The sequence below is a fragment of the Lingula anatina genome, chromosome 2 (genome assembly GCF_051362555.1).
Source record: "Lingula anatina isolate TDL-2025a chromosome 2, LinAna3.0, whole genome shotgun sequence".
NCBI lineage: Eukaryota > Metazoa > Brachiopoda > Lingulata > Lingulida > Lingulidae > Lingula > Lingula anatina.
The window spans coordinates 7,414,903-7,435,134 of record NC_141768.1 but is presented as its reverse complement, the minus strand read 5'-3'; the positions used below and the strand labels follow the sequence as shown (position 1 = coordinate 7,435,134).

The 20,232-nt window shown below is 33.1% G+C and overlaps 1 protein-coding gene across 13 annotated transcripts; it reads left to right on the top strand.

Annotated features, from left to right (window-relative positions):
- Positions 1 to 597: 597 nt before the first annotated feature.
- LOC106172405 (leucine-rich repeat-containing protein 71) lies at positions 598 to 19,616 on the top strand. Of its 13 annotated transcripts, none has more exons than XM_013553097.2 (20): positions 598 to 665; positions 6,899 to 7,002; positions 7,402 to 7,419; positions 8,925 to 9,128; positions 9,323 to 9,448; positions 9,792 to 9,867; positions 11,871 to 11,945; positions 12,118 to 12,186; positions 12,371 to 12,530; positions 12,846 to 12,929; positions 13,170 to 13,259; positions 13,467 to 13,565; positions 13,748 to 13,817; positions 14,212 to 14,232; positions 15,325 to 15,360; positions 17,481 to 17,578; positions 18,188 to 18,293; positions 18,496 to 18,611; positions 18,886 to 19,003; positions 19,337 to 19,616. In XM_013553097.2, exons 1-20 carry the CDS (start codon positions 613 to 615, stop codon positions 19,339 to 19,341), a joined length of 1,728 nt encoding a protein of 575 aa, XP_013408551.2. In that variant the 5' UTR covers positions 598 to 612; the 3' UTR covers positions 19,342 to 19,616. The 13 variants fall into 13 exon arrangements, with proteins under 13 accessions (XP_013408551.2, XP_086859640.1, XP_013408552.2 ...); XM_013553098.2 differs by lacking the exon at positions 598 to 665 and adding an exon at positions 1,916 to 1,997; XM_013553091.2 differs by lacking the exon at positions 598 to 665 and adding an exon at positions 3,045 to 3,725.
- Positions 19,617 to 20,232: the final 616 nt, after the last annotated feature.

Genomic DNA, 20,232 nt, shown 5'->3' with positions numbered 1-20,232 from the left:
AAATGAATTTTGAAAAGGATTGAAAAAATATCAGTACACTTTTATTGTTTCATCAAATGCAGGTTTTTAATACTGCTGAGCTGCAAGATTTACTGAAATTATTCAGAAAGTGATTGTCAAAAACTGGTAAGCAAATTTACGCAATTTTCAGATTGTGAACCATTCATATTCACTTTTGAGTTACTTTTTTTCCCTTGAAGCGTCTAAATATTTGGTCAGTATCAAAGGAAATTGGTAGAAATTCAGGCTATATAAATACATCCTTTAATGAGGATTTGTTGACTGTAAAAAATACGCTTGGAGACGTGGAATGTTTGTGCATATGGAGTCATAAAAAGTTTCAAAAAGGTAAAAATCTAAAAACAATTACAGGTTCTCGCATCTGTGATTTTTTCTATTAATTGGTAAATATTTTCATTTATGTTCAAAGTCTTCTATATCTTAAATCTCTCCTCTTTGGGTCTCGTATTCTCTTCAGTTGACTGTCGAGGGAACATTTCGCTTTTTGCGGATTCCTCTGCAAATTATGTCATACGCTGGTGTCATGGGGTTTGACATATCCATTCACGGCATTTTAATATTTTCCAGATTACAGACTCTTCATAGAACACGATGGGGGACAAAAGTCAAATTAGCTCGGCATCAACTTTCATGAAAACGCTAAGGTGAGTTGTCTAAGAGTTAGACAAAAAATAGTGACTAATAGAATCACTTTTTGACTTTCCTTCAACATCTTTTTGCAAAATGACATGTTTCGGTTCTATCAATTGGCGATATCATTCAAAATAAACTAAGTAAACGTAATGTTTGTTCAAAATGCAACAAATTCTGTTTCGGATTACCAATACATATTACTTATATGCCATGAATAAAGCATTTAAAGCATCATCGAAATACAAGATCATCAGAGCTGGAAAAGAATATTTGACTGAAATTACGCAATTTTTTCATAATCCATCCTGTCGGAATCTCTTCAATGGAAAAGTGTCGAAATCCCGATAAAAATTAGTTCAGTGGAACCGCCTATTTTACATATATGAGTTTAGAGAAATTTGATGGCGCATTTGGTCCATGAGGGAATGTAATGTGCACGTACACTACACGTTCTTTATTAAAATACCTTCATGCGGGCTTCAGCTAGAATTATAACGGCTAGAATTAACGATAGATGAATAAAAAAAATACTGTTAGTTCATTTGTGTTTCCTTTTCTTTTGACAAATATCAGCCGCTAACGGCACATTATATTTAAATGGCCGTCAGGGGCCCAAAACACAGAGGGCATCCTTTCTCCACCAAACACTCACTCCACCAAGCAAAACCTTTAGGCCTAAGTTGCCGTTTACTGATAGGCTTAAAAACTCAGTTTGGCTCTCATTTTCTAAACTGATACGGCGTGTATTTGTGTACGAAAATCTACACCAGTTATCTAGCACTGATTTGACTGAAAAATAATCTGGTGACGAAAGAGAGGTAAATAGAATAATGTGATAGCGTTCCATATTAGCCTTTCTCTACTATTGAGTTCCCATATTTAATCCCTACTCTCCGTTTGGGCAAATAAAGGAATAAAGTTTTATTCGGAAGACAATCTGCCATACTTTGTTAGGAGTCTGAGAAGTGGTTTATCCCTTCAATAAACAACATGAATTTTTCATTACACTTTAGAATGGTGCAGCAAAACAATTAATACAAAAAGAAAAACACAAAGGCAAGTATTTACCTGTTGAAAAATTGATGTACAAACACAATCAAGTTTGACAGATCATTTCTGAAGTACATGCTGTTTGGCGTGTTCTTTCATTAATTTCCAAGGTTACAACAAAAGTGCTATATCAAGTAGTTAAACAAGCTTAGAAATAAGGAACTGCTGTAGTTACAATATATGTTCATAATTCATGAACGGCACAGTACAGTACATACTCTATATCGAGTTGACGTGCCATTTAATACCATATGCACATAGAAAAAGTAAAAAATGGATCGATTAGTGGAAGGGTAAGTTTTCTTAATTACAGTTTCTTTTTGACGGCATTAATCTATGAGATCTGTGGTCTTCTTGGAGTACTATGTTTTTAATCAAACATATTTGTTGATTACGAAGTATTGGAATATTAAAAATCAAAGCGGCTTCATTCACTTAGAGCTGCAAGAGCGGCCGTTCTGATAGGAATTAAGGTGATCAGTTTAGATAAGTTGATCGATGGTAGAAGCAAACTTTGATAGGCTCAAGTGTCCAGATCAAACATTAACCATGTCCTGAATTAATTAACTATTAATCCTAACGACAAGCGAAATCAAAACAACAGTAGAAGTAGCCATGTGACCCTACTGAAAAACTTAACTAAAACAGTGCCCGATGAACCTTAGTCTGAAAGGAATATCATCACCTGAGGCAGTTGAGAGCCATTTATGTGCAATCCCGTGTTCAGATTGCCAGAATCATTCGTAATGGTTAGCGCTCGTGCACATTTCTGTCCGGGAATCAGTGTTCTACAAATGTGTCGCGTAAATTGAATGCAGGATTAACAGCTCTACGTATCAGTGTGTAGTCTTACGCATTTTTACAATCGATTTTCTTTATGTGCAGGTTTTGTTCTATTTCTAATAACGTTTCATAAAAGATCTGATCCTTTTTTAAATAAGTAAACTAATATTGGGCGCCCTAGCTGTGAGTAGTTTTTGAAATAAAATGGATATCTGACGTTTCACTAACTATTCAAACCATTGATATGGGGGAATAAAATCACCTGAAAACTGTAATTGACGTTGCTTGAACGTTTTATAATTGGAAAATCCTTTTTCAACACGCGAAAAATTGACCGATAGGGCAAACACATACAGCATAGATATCCTTGTGAATTATTTAGCACACACAGCTTGCCAGGACTACATGAGAATGCAAACAAATAAGATACACCGAAACGAAGCAACGATACTGATAAAGCAATCAATGACCAAACAAAGCGCTCCAGCGTTTATTAAACGGCTATTGTACTTAATCCCCTGTCTTTTTGGGATTATTGGAAGTCACGTTTTCGATTGGACGTTGCGTCTATTCATTTATAAAGCAGATCATGTCGAACAGCTCATGGAAAGTTGGAGCGGGATATTGTCAGATTATCAAGAGGATGTAAAGATTAATCGATCGCTGGCTCATAATCACCCTCCTCAAATATGGTCGGTTGGCCATATACAGTAGGGCTGGGGAGTTTAACTGGAAGAATATATCTCGGGTCATCGAATGTAGAAAGTAGCTGCCAGTTGCTAAGCCTTTTTTTTATTTATTCATTCTCGAGGATACAGTGAAAAGTTCAAGAAGGGAATTATCGGATGCAATTTCAAAAGATTTGTATGATTCAAGTTCTAATGAATTCGGGAAAATATTTTAAACAAAAACCTTGAGATTGTAACTTTTCTGAATATAAGCTGCAGATGAACAATTTCTATGGATATGAGGGCACACTCTAGATGGATGATTTTAATTCGCTGAAAAATTTTAAAAGAAAATTATAGGAACAAGGAAGCCATTATCTAAAAATAACAGCCAGATTTTTTCTAGCATTCATTAAATGCCATCGACAAAAGACTATAAATGGCAAGCAGTCGTCGAGGTTCAGGGTCCAGCGGTGGAAGGGATGCACCCTCTGTAATGGGTGGCCATCGCGAAGGAAATACGAATACACCGAAGTCCCCGTCACCTCAGTCGAAAAAATCATTTGCTTCGTAAGTTTGAATCTGTGGAGTTGGTGCAATATCAGCGTTTGCTATATGTGAATGTCTTGTTTGTTGAACTATGTATGTCCACGTACAGCAGAAACTGGGTTTTTCATATACCTGATAAGATACCTGTAGTATGGTCGGTGTAGGAAGGCTGACTCAGTGGAAAAGAAAAGTATAAGGAACGATATGGGAGAGAAGAGGGGTCAAAAAGTCTACATCTAGATTTAAGGTGGAGAATTGGAACGGATATTAGTCAGGAGGAGTACATATTATACTAGCTAGTAGTATTTGGAAGTTTATCGTACCGAGTTGATATTTTGGCACAAAGGTCCAGTATAGCAGCCACAAAACAATCTATCCTTCGATGAATTGAGAAAACCGGGAAATTTAACCTTCTAAGTAATGTTAAACATGTAAATCCTCTTTCAATTCATCAGTAGTACAGTAGTTTAAGTATTTTGTTATTAAAATCTACCGATGATGCTGTGGGAAAATCGCTTAATCTATTCATCCATACTTGATCCCTGCTGTTGGCTCAGTTAAATTCGACCAAGTAAGAGCTGAAGTTAAGACCAAATCAGGTAGACCTATATTATATGGATTTTGATATATCACAAATGTGATATCAAAACGTGCAAATACAAATATCTTACAGTAGAAATGGATTTATAAAAAGGTGGACAGATCGAATTATAGATGGACCTACCAGTAGCCTAATTGGTAAGTTGGTCAGTTGGAAATGTGTATTAACGAAAGGTTGGGTACCTCAAAATGAAGAAAGTTTTTTGATTTGGGTTCCATGGCCATTGTTTTTCCCAACTATTTGAAAGAGATTATTTTAAAGGCATTTAGATTACGTGCGAAAGCCATAATGTGAAAAAGAAAACTGATCTTAAAAGGGGTGGATTTTTTTTAATTGATGTCATTCTTTTTAATAATTTTTATTAGCCAGATTAAAAATGCAATCAATCTGTGTTGAGGGCCTAGAATATCCTATATTTCCCTCCGACAATTACCCCCTTTGTCTCGAATTAAACAGGTACTGTACCAATATACTGTACCGATATAGGCCCGAATATCAACCGTAAATCACAATGTAGGGCCTAGGTCTATAGGCCTACAGTATGCCTACACATGTCGGACATGTTCGTGCCTATCGGTGGCCAAAATTTTAGATTTACCTACATATTACCAGATATTAAGAACAGAGGGATGCTTTGTATGTCCTATGCTTTTTATAGCATAAATCGGGTTTTGTTTCGCTCTTCAGTGTACCGGTAGGGACGTCCTTTCTTCGAATTTAATGGAAACAAATAATGCTTTCATTCGGTGAGGATCTTTTATGTTTACAAATACATACAACTTCTATATTTTACCTTTGTCGTCAGACTATTTATTTATTTTATTAATTTCTTTAATTCATAAATACTTGTACTCAGTTCAGTCAGTTCTTTTTACATGTACATCATACATGTGCTCTCGTCCTAAAATAGAATATATTATAATACGCATGCGCGGTTGCTATTGACATTTGAGTGCGCATGAATTTATGTGGAAAGACAAAAAAAATATAGAATGAAAGTAAATCTTTTCCCTGAGATCATTTAAAATGTATTGAAGAAATGTTTTTGTAAATCTTTTTACTTTTTTTGTACAATTTCTAAAATCCAAAGGTCCCAGAATAAGGACTATATTTTATTGTGTATGCACCCGTAGTTTACTAAAAGAGTAAAGAAGGCACTTGCTTGCTGCAGGTAAATATGTATGATTTATAAAGTTTACAACATTAACACGTTCATATATGTCTTTCATTTCAAATTTAGAGATTATAACCATTTATATTACATACACAGGTGACATTGGCTATGATTTCCTTCGCGCGTTATTTGACATTTTCACCAAAAACGCGTGACATATACCTGTAAGATCTACTATTGGAAGGTCGCCATTTTTGCTTGAGCCTTAGAGTCAGACTTAGATGTAAATTGCTTCATAGCTACGTGCATATTTTCCTGCCTATTCAATGCTATAGATTTTGAAATAAAAATCTGAAGTGGATAGTGTGTAGCTGAAAAATTGTAAAACAAATCCTACATATACCCGGTAAGAGGATGAATTAATACGTACACTTGGGGTTGTCACATAACAAAAAATAATATCATTGTAAAGATAACGTCACAGACTGTTAAAATGACAATAGAGATGTATGGTTCAAGGAATTGTTGAATTTCTCAGATCTACAGAGTCATGGGGAATGTCAGAAAAAGAGAATCAACAGTTTTGTCAGAGAAAAAAAGCCACTTATAGTTGTTCATTTCATTATAAATGATTACTTTAAAAGTAAGATTTTATGTGAGTGAATAGGAGCATTTGTAGAAGTTGATAAATAACTACTAAGTGCATAAATATGTGATAAAATATTGTGAGACACTCATGCTGTGCATCATTGACTTGTTAATTATTTTTACAAGTTAGGTATAAACAGTGTTGAAGAAAATGAATGTTTTGTTATTTAAAAAAGCTGTCATGTACATATACATCCAAATCAGAATTGTCACGGTGCTTTAGAACTACAAATATTATCTGAGCATGTTCTCTGTTTACCTTACATTATGATAATATGGATCAGTAATGTTTCTGCTGCAGATCTTTATCAAAATGGCGGCATTTGCAGATATAGTGGCTGGCAGGTTTGAGTCATTGAAGTTTTTTTTTCATGCATAATGCATTTAATCTCATTGAAAAATATGTATAATATTATTATTTTTCAAAAGTGCTGAATTGGCTTGTCATATCTGGTGAATTTCTCTGGTGCATTTAAATATTCAATTGCAGAGTGCAATTTGATATTTATCCTGTTGCTTGCAGGTCATCTTTGTTTATTTCATTTTTTAGTTATTGCTTAATATTGCATGTGTCATGAAACTTTTATTTTGAATTAATTCATTTGGGTGGTGCATAATGCATCTTGAAGCTGTAAATAGTTGTAAGAGACAGGTTCATTTAAATAAAATATAATTATATACTGTCACTGGTTTAAGTTTTTAAATATTTTGAAAGAAATGAAGCAGTTTTGTGAAGGGATGTTAAAAAAAGACAGATTTATTCAAAATATAGCTTTCTATATATATATATGGAATTTACCTTTTACTTAATGCCAGGTGTTATCTTTTCAGCTTTGTGAAGAAGGTTAAAATGGGCAAAAAAATAGAGAAAGCCCTGAAGGACAAGGGGCATTCCAGTGCCAGTCAAGAACATGAGGATGACAGTAAAACTCCAGGTTTGTTCAACCTAACCATATAAATTCAAAACCAAAATTATATATTATATAACCCTCTTACATTAGACAAGTTATGATTTTTTAAACAAAACCATAAGTTTAAACAGACATGATGCCAAAAAAAATTTGGAGATTTGGTTTTCTTAGATATAGGTGTCATTGAATAAATAGAGACTGATAAAATGTTTAGTTTGCTAAAATGTATTTACAAACAGTTTAGAATATGGCATAGTTATGCATTGGTAGAATGCTGCGCTGATAAAGAAGACAATTTTATGAAGGGTCTGATTGCTTGAACCTTTGACTTAATTTTTTTTTGTTAATTATTGCTGTTTTGTGTACAAAATAGTTGTATGTCTTACTCACAGATTCATTCATTGTGCAAGTTTGTGTTTTCAGAGCCAGGTGACGATTCAGGTAACATATTTTATGCAGAAATCATTTAAGTACAGCTGCCTTGCTGCACAATATGCATGGTTGTGGGTTTCTTTCCGTCTCCTTACTCCTAACCCAAACTCATCGATATAGGTCTTGTTTATAGTATTTTGCATGAACTCATCAAAACCTGTGGTTTTATTTCAGCAATATTAAATTTTTGGTTTTCAATCGGATATTATATCCTATCCTTTCTTTACATATTAAATTGTGTACTTCTAGATGTTATTCCATAGTACAAGTAGTTTTCCATATTTAGGCACGGGTGTGAATAATATACAGGATAGAAGCTATCAAGGCTAATTGGGAAGAGGGGGTACTTGGTTGACTTAATTTAAACCTTTTCATTAGGAAAAGGGAATCTATTTTGTGTAAACAGTTAGTTTCTTAGTAAAATATTCAAATGTATTTTCTTTTAGATATTTTTTTCTATTCTACGTCATTTTGTTTTTAAGAAATTCATATTCTTTGTCATTTTAATTCGAAATAACGTATTTTTGTTGATTATTTTGCTCTTTATTCTCATTTTAAATACTGTAAATAATTCAGTATAAAAAAAAAAGTATTTTAATAATTCTTGATTGATTTAAACTAAATTATACTCACCATCTTTATTTCCTGACCATTACTTTTCTATACATTGATTCCAACACTGTAGGCATGTCTAACCAAAGTGATTAATATTCATTTGTGCATTTCAGTACACACTATTTTTTTAAATGCTGATTTATATCACTTTTTGGTTCAAACCATTTAGTGCATAATTATATATTGTCTTGTCTCAAAGAATATAGACGTTGCTGAGAACATTCACTAAGATAGACATATGCTTATTTTAAAAACAATATTGCTTTTCTAATGGGTATGTTACAGGTGTTTAATGAGCTTTAAAGGTGAAGGCCTTATCTATACCTAACTTGTTGCTTTTTGCCTAGTTAAAGAATGATTAGAAGTAAAAGCTTAAAGTAGAGTCTAAGTAGTATCATGGAAATAATGAGAGTGATGTTTACATCTTTTGTATATCGTGAGAAGTATAATGATTAAGTGAATAATCAATTGATAAGATTTGATTTTCTCTGAAGCTTTTATGCTTATCACTCACATTTGTTAATTGCTACAATACAAGTGGACTGTAGCATGTTTATCAAAATACTAACTACAGACCTGTAACTAGTTTTGAGATGAACTGCTAGGTCTTGTTGAATGATTTATAATAAAATTTGATGAGATATGATTTTCTACATATATCTGAATCTTCTTCCCCCATTTCTTGATTATGGAATAAAGCTTGCATGGTGTGTAAGCATTAAGAACAATTACCCCATGAAACCCATTCAATTCAATGCACCCAAAATTTATCAAGAACTTCTCTTGGATTTTAATATTTGTCTAATTTTCAGATGTGGTTTAAGCAGCAAGATTATTCAGCTACAAACAATGGAAGTCATTCTCAGTTAGAAATATTATTTCTCGTTTAATGATTTCAGAGCCACATGTGTGCACAGGCAACCTAAGTGTAGACTTCACTGAACTGTGTAGGAGGAACAATATGGCGGTCATTCCGCCTGTGGTTCAGCGTCCCCACCGCCCTGTCACACCACCCCCTGAGCCAGCCAGCAAGGCTGAGAAGGGGAAAGGAAAGCAACAACAGCAACAACCAGAACCTGATCCTGAACCTGAGGGAGAAGGAGGTAACCACAGTACATGGGATTTTAGCTACCTGATAAAGATGGTTGTAATAGAAAAATACCTTCAGGTTTTATTTCACTCCCAGAGTCACCAGTAGAAAAGAGACAAGAGTGTAAAGACAGTGAAATATCTTGTTACTGTTTTGTTTTTTCTTCCAGTATTGTTATCTTATAATGGTATCACAACTTTTTTTAAGAACCTGTTGAACCACCTCCGAAGACTTACACAACTAAGGACAAGTATGAATATTTCAAACCTACAGTTCAGGTGGAAATGGATAACCCAGACAAATGGGACACTGTCACAGAAGTCTTTGTTAAAGGTAGGCATGAGATTTGTTAAATGTAACCAAAAAATTAATTTTTTGAAAATTAATTTTAACTGGATTTCAGAGATAATTGGGATATAGCTTCCACAATAAACAGGCCTCTGCCATTCCTATTTATTGGAAACAGCAGAGGCTCCCCGCTAGTGGATAGTAGGAATAAGTTTCCAATCATCAATGAACCTGGGGCATCTGTTTTCTGTGGTGCCATTTTTCAAGCACAACACACAAAACATTATGACAGAACTGTATTGTTGAAAATAGAATGGATAATGTTTACTTTTTTCAAACTGATTTTGAACTGATAGTTGATAGTTGCATTTGGCTTTATCACTTATAGGTTGGAAGATAGATGAAACTATGATGAACGTATTCAAGCAATGCTGGCTTACTATGGATAGACTTCATACCATCAAGTAAATAAAATTTAATAGGTTTTGGAATAAAGGAAATAGTTTTAGTCAGGAATTAAAAGTTGGGAGCATAACGTTCAGTAGTATCTTGCAACTCCATTTTAAAAACTTAATATTTTTAATCTTCATTGACATTTTTATGTACAGACACAGATGTGTCTGTACATATTGCCATCACCTGCGTCTGTCGTCGCCGATGGCGATGGCGATGGCGATGCCGATGCCGGCGCCGTGCACTTTCCTTGTAAACACGATAAGTGGAGGGCAGTTTTACTTTTTGGCTTTATATTTACAGAGCTGATGAATATTCATAAAACGCAGGTCAAGTTCGAAAATCAGCATGATCGGGCCATTATTGTAGAAGTTATGCTGTTTTTTCACTTTTCAGCATATTTTTCACATTTCCTCAGATTCAATTCTTAGGCATGTTAACAGTCTCATTATTAAACTAATAAGATACGTAAAAGTGTTTGTTTGACATTTCCTGCATCTTTACAACATTGTTAGTTGATTTTGTAAAAATGATGGTAAACTTGTTATCGTGTATTGTGTAATAAAGTTTCAAAAATGGAAATAAACTCATATCATTGCAGTTTGTCAGATTCAATCATTCACTATGTTCAGAATCTCAGAATGGAAGAAATTGGACATTTAACACTGCTCTGTTGATATTTTTCCCATCTCATCAATTGTCTTAGTTGATCATATAAAAATGGCAGTAAACTGTTAATTTTGTTTTATGTTAAAAATTGTTAAAAATGGAAAAAAAAACATTTCAGAACAGTGCTGTTTTGTTTACATTTTGGCATTTTCAAGTTGTGACTTTGAAGTTCCATGGGCCTGAAGACCTTTGCTAGTCACATTTTCTGAATAACCATGATACTAATATTTTATTATTAAAAATTGATGGTCATCATGCTGTTAAACATTATGTAATATTGCATCAAAATTTGAAAAAAACCTATTTTGGGCACTACTCCCATGATGACCATTTAAGAAAAACCATGTCACTTACTGTTCTCAAACAGTACAGTAAATATATATATATGTGTCTGTACATATTGCCATCACCTGCGTCTGTCATCGCCGTCGTCGCCGTGCACTTTCCTTGTAAACACGATAAGTGGAAGGCAGTTTTACTTTTTGGCTTTATATTTACAGAGCTGATGAATATTCATAAAATGCAGGTCAAGTTCGAAAATCAGCATGATCAGGCCATTATTGTAGAAGTTATGCTGTTTTTTCACTTTTCAGCATATATGCCACACTGTAAACACAATATAAGAAAAACAGATGGGCCAATTGTCATTAAACTCACAGGAGTGGTCAATCCTGCTAAAACGCAGGTTAAGTTAAAAAATCAGCATAATCGGGCCATTATTTTAGAAGTTATGCTGTTTTTTACATTTCCTTAGATTCAATTCTTAGGCATGTTAACAGTTTCATTATTTAATTAATAAGATATGTAAAAGTGTTTTTTTGACATTTCCTGCATCTTTACAACATTGTTAGTTGATTTTGTAAAAATGATGTTAAACTTTTTATTGTGTATTGTGTAATAAAGTTTCAAAAATGGAAATAAACTCATATCATTGCAGTTTGTCAGATTGAATCATTCACTATGTTCAGAATCTCAGAATGGAAGAAATTGGACATTTAACACTATTCTATTGATATTTTTCCCATCTCATCAATTTTCTTAGTTGATCATATAAAATTGGCTGTAAACTGTTAATTTTGTTTTATGTTAAAAATGGTTAAAAATGGAAATAAACCCATTTCAGAACAGTGCTGTCTTGTTATTTTCTGTTTTTGTCTGTACATTTGACAGCTTTGCTGCCTTGTTATTACTTTTTGTACACATGTTTACAGATGTGATAATATGATGAGGAATTCATATTACCGCAGTGCTACAAAGAAAATGTATGATGAGGAATTCATTATTTTTTAGATTGTATACATTTTATTTTTGTTTTTCATTTTATGTACATTTATCTTTATTTTAGTTTATGGGATACAGGGCTAACATGTGACACAGTGGAAATTCTATCTGGATTCCTGCCTCAATGTGCCAACCTTAAGTATGTTAGATAGCAGCTTATAACATAAACAGACTGATATGATTTACCTTTTAATTTTTTTCAATGTTTGAACAACATGCTGAAATTATTTTTAGTGTTTTATTTATCTGATTACAATTCACATCACAAGTGTCTTAATTGATAGTATAAATTTTTATTTTTGGTATTTCAGAACTGTTATTTTAGATGGAAACCCAGTTCCAGAAGAAAACTGGTATTCACTCATTGGTGATGAAAGCCAGTAAGTAATGAGTAACCATGATTTAAAATTTTATTTGAGTAATCAAAATTTTAACACAAGATATGGATACAGCAAAATATGGATGATGATACAAAACATGTTGAACACATGTTGAACACAAAGTATTTGTATTGTTGGTCCGTTACCAATTATTTATAAAGCCATGGATAATTTTTTTTTCCAGAATCCAGACCTTGTCCTTGCGTTATAATCAAATTACTGACAAAGGCGCAGAACAGATTGGAAAGGCTCTGGGGACCACACAGAAAGCTAACACTAAACTCTTATCACTTAATCTCAATGGCAATAGAATCACTGATGTTGGGGCAACAGCTATAGCTGGGGTAAGTGGATGCAGTTTAGAAAGATAAATTACAGATTTGTTTAGAAGTTGATTTATAGAAAGACTTTTATTGAATAGAAATATTTCATGAATGTGAGATATGGTTCATGGTTTTAGAACATAGAAAATTATAATAAAAGGCTGAAAACAAATTCTCAAAAAGGTAAGCAGGAAGTATTTCTTAATGTGAAAGTAATATGTTGGTAACTATACTGTGTAATGTAAGGGGAATGTGAAATGGTACGTTACAGCAGTTGTTAAAAAAGATTTTCAGGTTTAGAAATCACATCACAGGGATTTCTTTTCTTCTTTACAGGGACTCAGAATGAACCGTAATTTGCTTTCCTTGTCACTAGAACACAATCAGATTGGGGATCTTGGAGCTAAGAAATTTGGAGAGGTAAGTTGGGAATTTGCTTTAATGCTGAAATATGGGTATTTCCCCTAGAAACTTTTAACAGATTGATTTGGATGGTATTACAGGCTGTAGTTTATTATGAATTCACTCTAAATAAAGTTGAAAAGTGAATCATTGAGTTTTGATAAGGGAATATGTGTACAGTTTTAAAATATACTAAGCTGTTTAAAGAACAGACTTGAAGAAGGTAAAAGAGTTTTTTTTCTTTCTTTTTTCTTTTAGGTTTTATCTAGATTTCCATTGACCCATGAAGAAGTTGTAGAGAGGAGAAAATTGCTTTCAGAAAAGGGAGCTCCAGATAGGACAAAATCTGTAAGTATTAATAATTGCAAGAGAACTAAAGCAATTCATTTTTAAAGTGATAAAGATATTAAGGCTGTGTGTGAAGCCCCTGAAATAAATTAACTTCATATATGGCATATTGCTGAATTTTTCTCTCATTAAAAGCATTCATTGTGTGTTTGTCACTCTAATGTACCATTGAAAAGAATATGTTTAATCTGTAAATTTCTATTATAGCCTCCACCAAGCAGAAGGGCTGATTCTAAAGACAGGCCAGGAAGTGTAAGAAGTAGCTCTCAGATAGATAAAAAGAGGGACAAATCTTCAAAGAAAAAAGTGAGTACACAACCCTTGAATAAAGGTATGATGATATTGATTTAACAGAGTTTTAGTGATATCATTGAAGTGATGCTGTTTATGAATCTTTAATAACTGTATTAAAAAACAGACTTGTGTATTTTACATGCTGTGATGATTTCTTAAAATGATTTTGTATTGTTTGACATCCATTTCTCCAGGACACAAAAGGAAAAGATGAAAAAGATGACAAGAAAGGCAAAAAGGAAGACAAAACTGCTGGCAAGAAAGGTGAACAAATTAGTTACCATGCTGTGCCCTTTAATGAAAAGATTGCTGTAGATAACAAATTATATATGACCATCTATGAGTTATTGAAGTGATCTTTCAACTTTTTACCTTCTAAAGATTTGATATTGAAAAATTTAACATTTTAAAATGAATTAGTGATAATTATCAATTACTAAACCTTTGAAGTGTTTATTAACAACCAAAAAAATGATAACATGATGGTTAAAACATGTTGTATATTACTGCATGCATAACTGTACCTGTTTTTAAATAGAAGACTTATGTTTTGTTGTATCAGAAACATTGGGTACTTATATCTTGCTGTGACTTGTGCTAATGGATTTGTGTTTTCTATTTCATACCTACACCTGCTGGTTCTCGTATGTGTGCACAGCTGATACCAAAGGGTCTAAAGGTTAATATCAGCTCCATTTTCACAACATGCACCTGCACCTGCACACATTATAAGCTGTCTTCCCACAATATTCACCCTGAGTTTCAGAGGTCATTGGAAACTCATGATTCTAGGACAACTTTCTCATTATTATATTCATTGCAAGGGGGAATTGTCCAGGCTGGGTGTGTGGGAGGATTGTGGAGGGGAGCAATTGTCCTGATACCAAAACTCCCCTCTATCATCAGCAAACCTCTGCCATTTTCGGTATCCAGGGTACAGGGAACTGGAAAAGGTAGAGGAAGACTGATAATATTGTGGTGCCAATGACCTCTGAAGCCCATGGTGACAATATTGGACTAATGGACTTACTTTAAGATGTCTAGCCAACATCAACAGACAACTAAAATACATCTGGATTCTTACTGTGGCTTTGAGCTTTTAATTCCAAGTTGAGACATTAGATGAACTGTTGATGAGTGTTAGACTGAAGTAGTCCAGTTGTGACCATGGCCTTGTACTAAAACATATACATGTATTTTTATTGACAATGAAGCCTAGTGTGAACTTTTTTGCACACTGTAGATGCCTTGGCTCAGACTTATACATGTGGAACTTGGAAGTGAATGTTAGTTTTATGTAACTTAGGGTTTTTCAGACATCTAATAAATGATATTTATGTTATTTAGATATAACTTACTAGTATGAGGAGTAGTAATGACATAGAATAGTGAAAACTGAATACATAATGCATAATGTTAAGCAACTTTTATTGATCTCAGCAAAGTAATGATGCCTCAGACTTATAATTTTCTTTAGGGTATTGTAAAATTCTGTCTTGCTTCTAATAGCATTTTGTCAGCCTAACATGACACTTCAAGCTGATTGAAAAAGTGCAGTTTTTGAACATGCATTCAGGTTAAGTTTTAATAGCATTACTGGTATAGGCAGTGAATTATATAGGCAGGCCAGTTATTGTATGTACATTTTTTTGGTTTTCAGCATTTTGTGTAGTTGTAGATTATCTAGGGAATAATAATCACACCATTTATAAATATATTTAAATTCACTTGATGGAATATATGCTTCACTTCTTTATTTCTTAACTGACAGTCTCAAGTTCAGGTATAGGAGGCCGTAGTTCAGGAGGTAGGCGCATCTGTTTAGATACTAGTAAAAGTTAGGTTATAATTCTAGGTGTAGAAAGACCTGGGTTAGAAAAGAAATAAACATATTGATTGAAATGAGAAAAGGTTGACTTGGTTAGAAAAATTAACTTTATAGCATGTTATTGTAGGTTAGATAAGGTATTATAGTTTAGTTTACCTATTAGGCTTAGAAAGGAATAGACCTGGTGGAGGGATAGTGAAGTCTACATTATTGATATGGTTTAGGTGACTTATTAACAACATTGCCATGCATGATGTGTATATTGCTGTGAATTGCCCTGTTGCATATGTGGATGTACTGTAGGAGCAGGAGTGTCTAAGTGCAGGATGCAGGTATGGCGCTCTGTTCACTTCTTTAAGCCAAATGTGTATATAGTTAAATAAATCTTTAAGATATTATGTCACTGGAAAAAAACCCCATCAGTTGATGACTAGTTTTAAAATATATACTTTTTAGCTGTCTCCCCCCCCCCCCCCCCCCCCCACTTCCCACCCAGGCTTCCCATTGCTAATTGTATTTGTTTTCTTTTTATAAATGGTTGGCCCTACCATAAATTTGCTTTGTACGTACCTGGCGTAAAAAGCATTAGCAAGTTTATTCTGGAAACACTGTCCAAGTTGATTTTTTTTTTTGAGATGTAAATACGTAGGACTTATAATGCTGTTTCTTAGCATGAGGTGATAAAGTGTGATGTGACAGAGAGGTCCTGGCCCAGGCATCAGTTTTGAAGCAAACAGCAGTGGAAAGTTTATATACGTGTAGATGATCATATGTAATCCATCATTTGTGGCTGAAGTGTTGGCATAGTTTTGTTCAAAATTCAAAATTATTTAGAGGTTTTCAGTTATGTTTTAAGTTTTTCTATCAGACAGAGGTCCTCCAAGAATCTGATTTTTAAATAAAAACTTGGCAAAAACTTTTTTCAGGATTAAAAACAGATTTGTTTGTTGGTCCATGGCATATGGATTTTATAGATAGTTTAATTTATTTACTTATCTTTTTAAAATTATAGATCTATATTTTTCACAATCCCACATGGCTTTCAACTGAATTACACACATTTCTTAATTAAGATTTCTAATACAATTCACAAAGGAATGAACATTCTGTAATCAAACATGTATCAGTCATAATTTTGTTTTTATTTATTGTTCTGATCCCAGCATTTGCTTCTTTTGTTCAGGACAAAGTTCAGTTCTCTCAGCTGCTTCCAGTGCTACTCGCTTGCTTGCTGACATGCGCATGTCTTCTCACGATAGAAAGAGTAATAGTTGCTTAGTGCTGTATGACATTGCTTGTCTTTGCTTGTAGTTGTAATTTTCTTCATTTTTATTGGTTGTCATTGTTGGCTATTTGTTCCATTTTTGCCCCTGCTTCTTTCCTTTGCCATCTGTTGGTTAACATCACTTTTATGAAATTACATCTGTAAAAGTTCATTTACAGTAGAAGATGATTTAAAAAAAGATAGAAATATTCACTATTGCTTTGAGATTTATTCCAATTTGGCAAACTTAATCAAGTGAAATTGTTTTGTATATGAGCCAGAAGGAAAATATGTTGTGGTTGGAAATATTTTGTGCTTTTCATAAAGATATTTTACTATGAAATCAAATATCATAAATATTCGAATTTTCAAGTAGAAATTATATCCCCTTGCTGGTCAGAAGACATACTTGACATGACTTCAGGCTTGTTTGGTTGTAGTGGTGATGATTTAATGGCTTTCTTTAGATTCTGTCATTCATTTTGCAATTTATATTGGATTTTTTCTACTCTTTTAGTTTTAAGTGTTTGTAATTTTTTTCTTTGTAGCACTGTGGCAATAGTTTTTATGAAACCACTTTTTTTGCCCTGCGTTATTGTCATAAACACAGTCTTTTTAAGTTGACATACATTTTTTAATATCCTGTCTTAAATGAGAGATATATTTGTTAAAGAGTTGTTTTAAGTGGGTGCTGCATAATAGCATAGTTTTAGGAAAGGTTGCCTATGCTTTGCTTTTATAGATGAGGCATTTTACAAGTTGAGCAAACATGAGATACTCGACAAGAACCATATTTTACATTATACATGTTCTGATAATGGTTTTCTTATTACAGCATCAGTAGTAGCCGAAACAGCAGGTAAAACTGCAGCAAAGGGCAAGGACAAGAAAGGAGGAAAAGATAAAAAAGGAGCAGTCCAGCAGGAAGCAGAGGTAGGCACTGGGGAAATACACATTTTACAGAGTGTTCAGACACATGTTGTTTTACACCTGTCTAGATATAGCTTGAGTTTTCAGTCAAATAGATGTATTAACTAGTGTATAAGTAGAGTTCACTTTTGCTACATTCCCTTTGTTTAACCGTCAAAAATTTGTCACATTTTAGACCAAAGCCACTTTTGGTCTTTATTTGTGCCCAAAAGTACCTTCAGCCTCAACTAAAAGAAGTAAAAAACAAAGGAAATTTTTGAATCAAACAAGTACAAGTTAATAAAACCTTTTTTATGATTTTTTTTCCAACATTAATGCAAAAAGGAACTCAAGACTCAAAAATTCCTTTCCTTTTGGTGATCTGTGGTTGTCTTATAAACTGAAAAGCATTTTGACTGAAAGTGCTTTTTTCTTATGGACCACCTGATGCCAGCCTGTGTAATCATGGAATGTGCATTTTGTGTTATTACAAAGCATGGTGCTCAGCTTAATTTTGTTTAAAAGGGTTTGATGGAGACATTTTGTATTTGATCTAAAGTGTACTTGGAGTTATAATTTTTGGTTTTGCGTCTGTTATAAATCTTTACAAGTCATAAATATATATTTTTGTAGCCTGAAACACCAGAGCTTGCAAATCCACTGTTGGAGCAGGTAGAAAACATCAATCATGAGCTTTGGGTACCTGGAAACAGAGTTTTAATCAGCCTAAATTTAAAAAGTAAGACAAAAAGTATATGTAAAATGGACTAATATGAAAACATGTAGAAAAGGGTTGTAATCAACTTATAACATATTGTAATTTGTCCTTTATTTTAATTTTTGATATGGGAATGGCACCATTATGCATTGGTTGTTGGTTTACTGGCCTTCAAATTGAAATGATTTTGCTATAACTGTAACCTGAATATTTTTGTTTTTAGAAAATTTGATAGGTTCAGAAGGAATGAAAGAGTTGCTCAAAGCCATACAATATCAAACTACATTTTCCAAGCTGTCCTCAGGGTCAGGCACAGGTTTGATGAGGATTTGCTTAAATGTAAGTTTTATGTTTATATGAGAAATATTATATTTAGGTTATATGTAAAATTCTTGACATTTTTGGACTTAAACTTTTTGAAAAATATTTGGGCAATTCCTCTTCTTTTTTAGTTAGTGATGATGTTTCAATGACTATTTCATTGTCACGCAGAGGACAACGAAAAAATGTTTATTATTAAATAACATTTCTGATTTTTTTCAAAAGTTATTGATACAGATTTATTTATATTTTAATAAGTAAATAAATATATAGTTTTGCATTTTGATTTCAGAAAAATAAAGTGTCTATGGACAATGATATTTTGGAGAAGATAAACCAAATGATGCTAACCAAGGATCCTTTTTACAAACCTCCCCCCTCTAGTCCAGAAAATGAATCACAGGTAGCAGGTAATACAGATTTTTTATCATCATTCAGGCAAAAAAAGTGTAGCATAATTAATAAAAATACCTAAGCTAATTTCCATTCTGATGGTATCCTGTGTAAAATCATTTACTTTGCATCACCATAGGACAATAGTGCTTGTGTAAGCCAAATGCTCTTTTTAATAGCTAAGATACACTAGTTTTAAACTACTTTGTGTAAGTATCTCACAGAAGAGTCTGACCCTGCTTTGTACTGTCTTCAATGATATGATTACATTTACTCAGAACAGAATTTATTACCAGTTACAGTCCACAATTGATGAATTGCTTTTTTTCATTTTATTTTACTCTTTTTAGGGTGACTGAAGGAAAATGAAGACTTGCAAAGGACATTTTTGTCATGTGCTAGCAGATGCAAAGAAACATTTGAACTTTGGACTTATAAGAATATAGACCACAGAATTCAAGGTCCTGTACATGTTGAATGCATAAGATAAAATCAGACAATGATATGCTTTTTAGCCCATATTGAGAAAATTTGAGAATTAAATTAAAATAAAAAAGCCAAACTGTGATAAATGTGCATATTCTGTATAAATGTTGTACATTATGTGAATAAAATATTTTTTGAAACTTTTACTTTCTCTGTGTAGGTTTTGTACAGCCAACAAAAGAAAATACAATACACTCTCTCTCTTCAATAGTTCTGGTAAAGGGTAGAGATTAGCAATCTGTGTAATCATTTTCCAACATTTCCATAATTTTCATTTAGAAAATATACAATATTTGGATAATAAGGAAAAATGAGGACAATTTTAAAGGATTTCAGCTTCGCATCTGTGGACCCCCCTTCAAATAATCCTGGATCCACCCCTGCATTTCTTACACTTTTGCAGCATTGGAAATAAACAGTACAGCCTACTTTAGGGTATAAAATTTCACTCTTTGTAACAGATTTTAAATAGGGTTAACTTATTATAATTATTATAAAGATATTTAGACTATTTACAGCAAAAATAAACAGACCTGTATATGCATTTTTTTAATGTTACATACCCTACATGTAGGTGGCACCCTAGCAAAATGTATTTCAGACTTTTCGCGTTTTTATCAGAAAACAACATTAATCTTTCTTTATATTAAAAAAAAAAAAAAACATTGCCACATACAGGTCCTAATACAATGTACGAGTGGATAAGAGTTTGTATACTGCTAATAGGCCTATGCTGTAATAAAATGATAATTTTTACTTT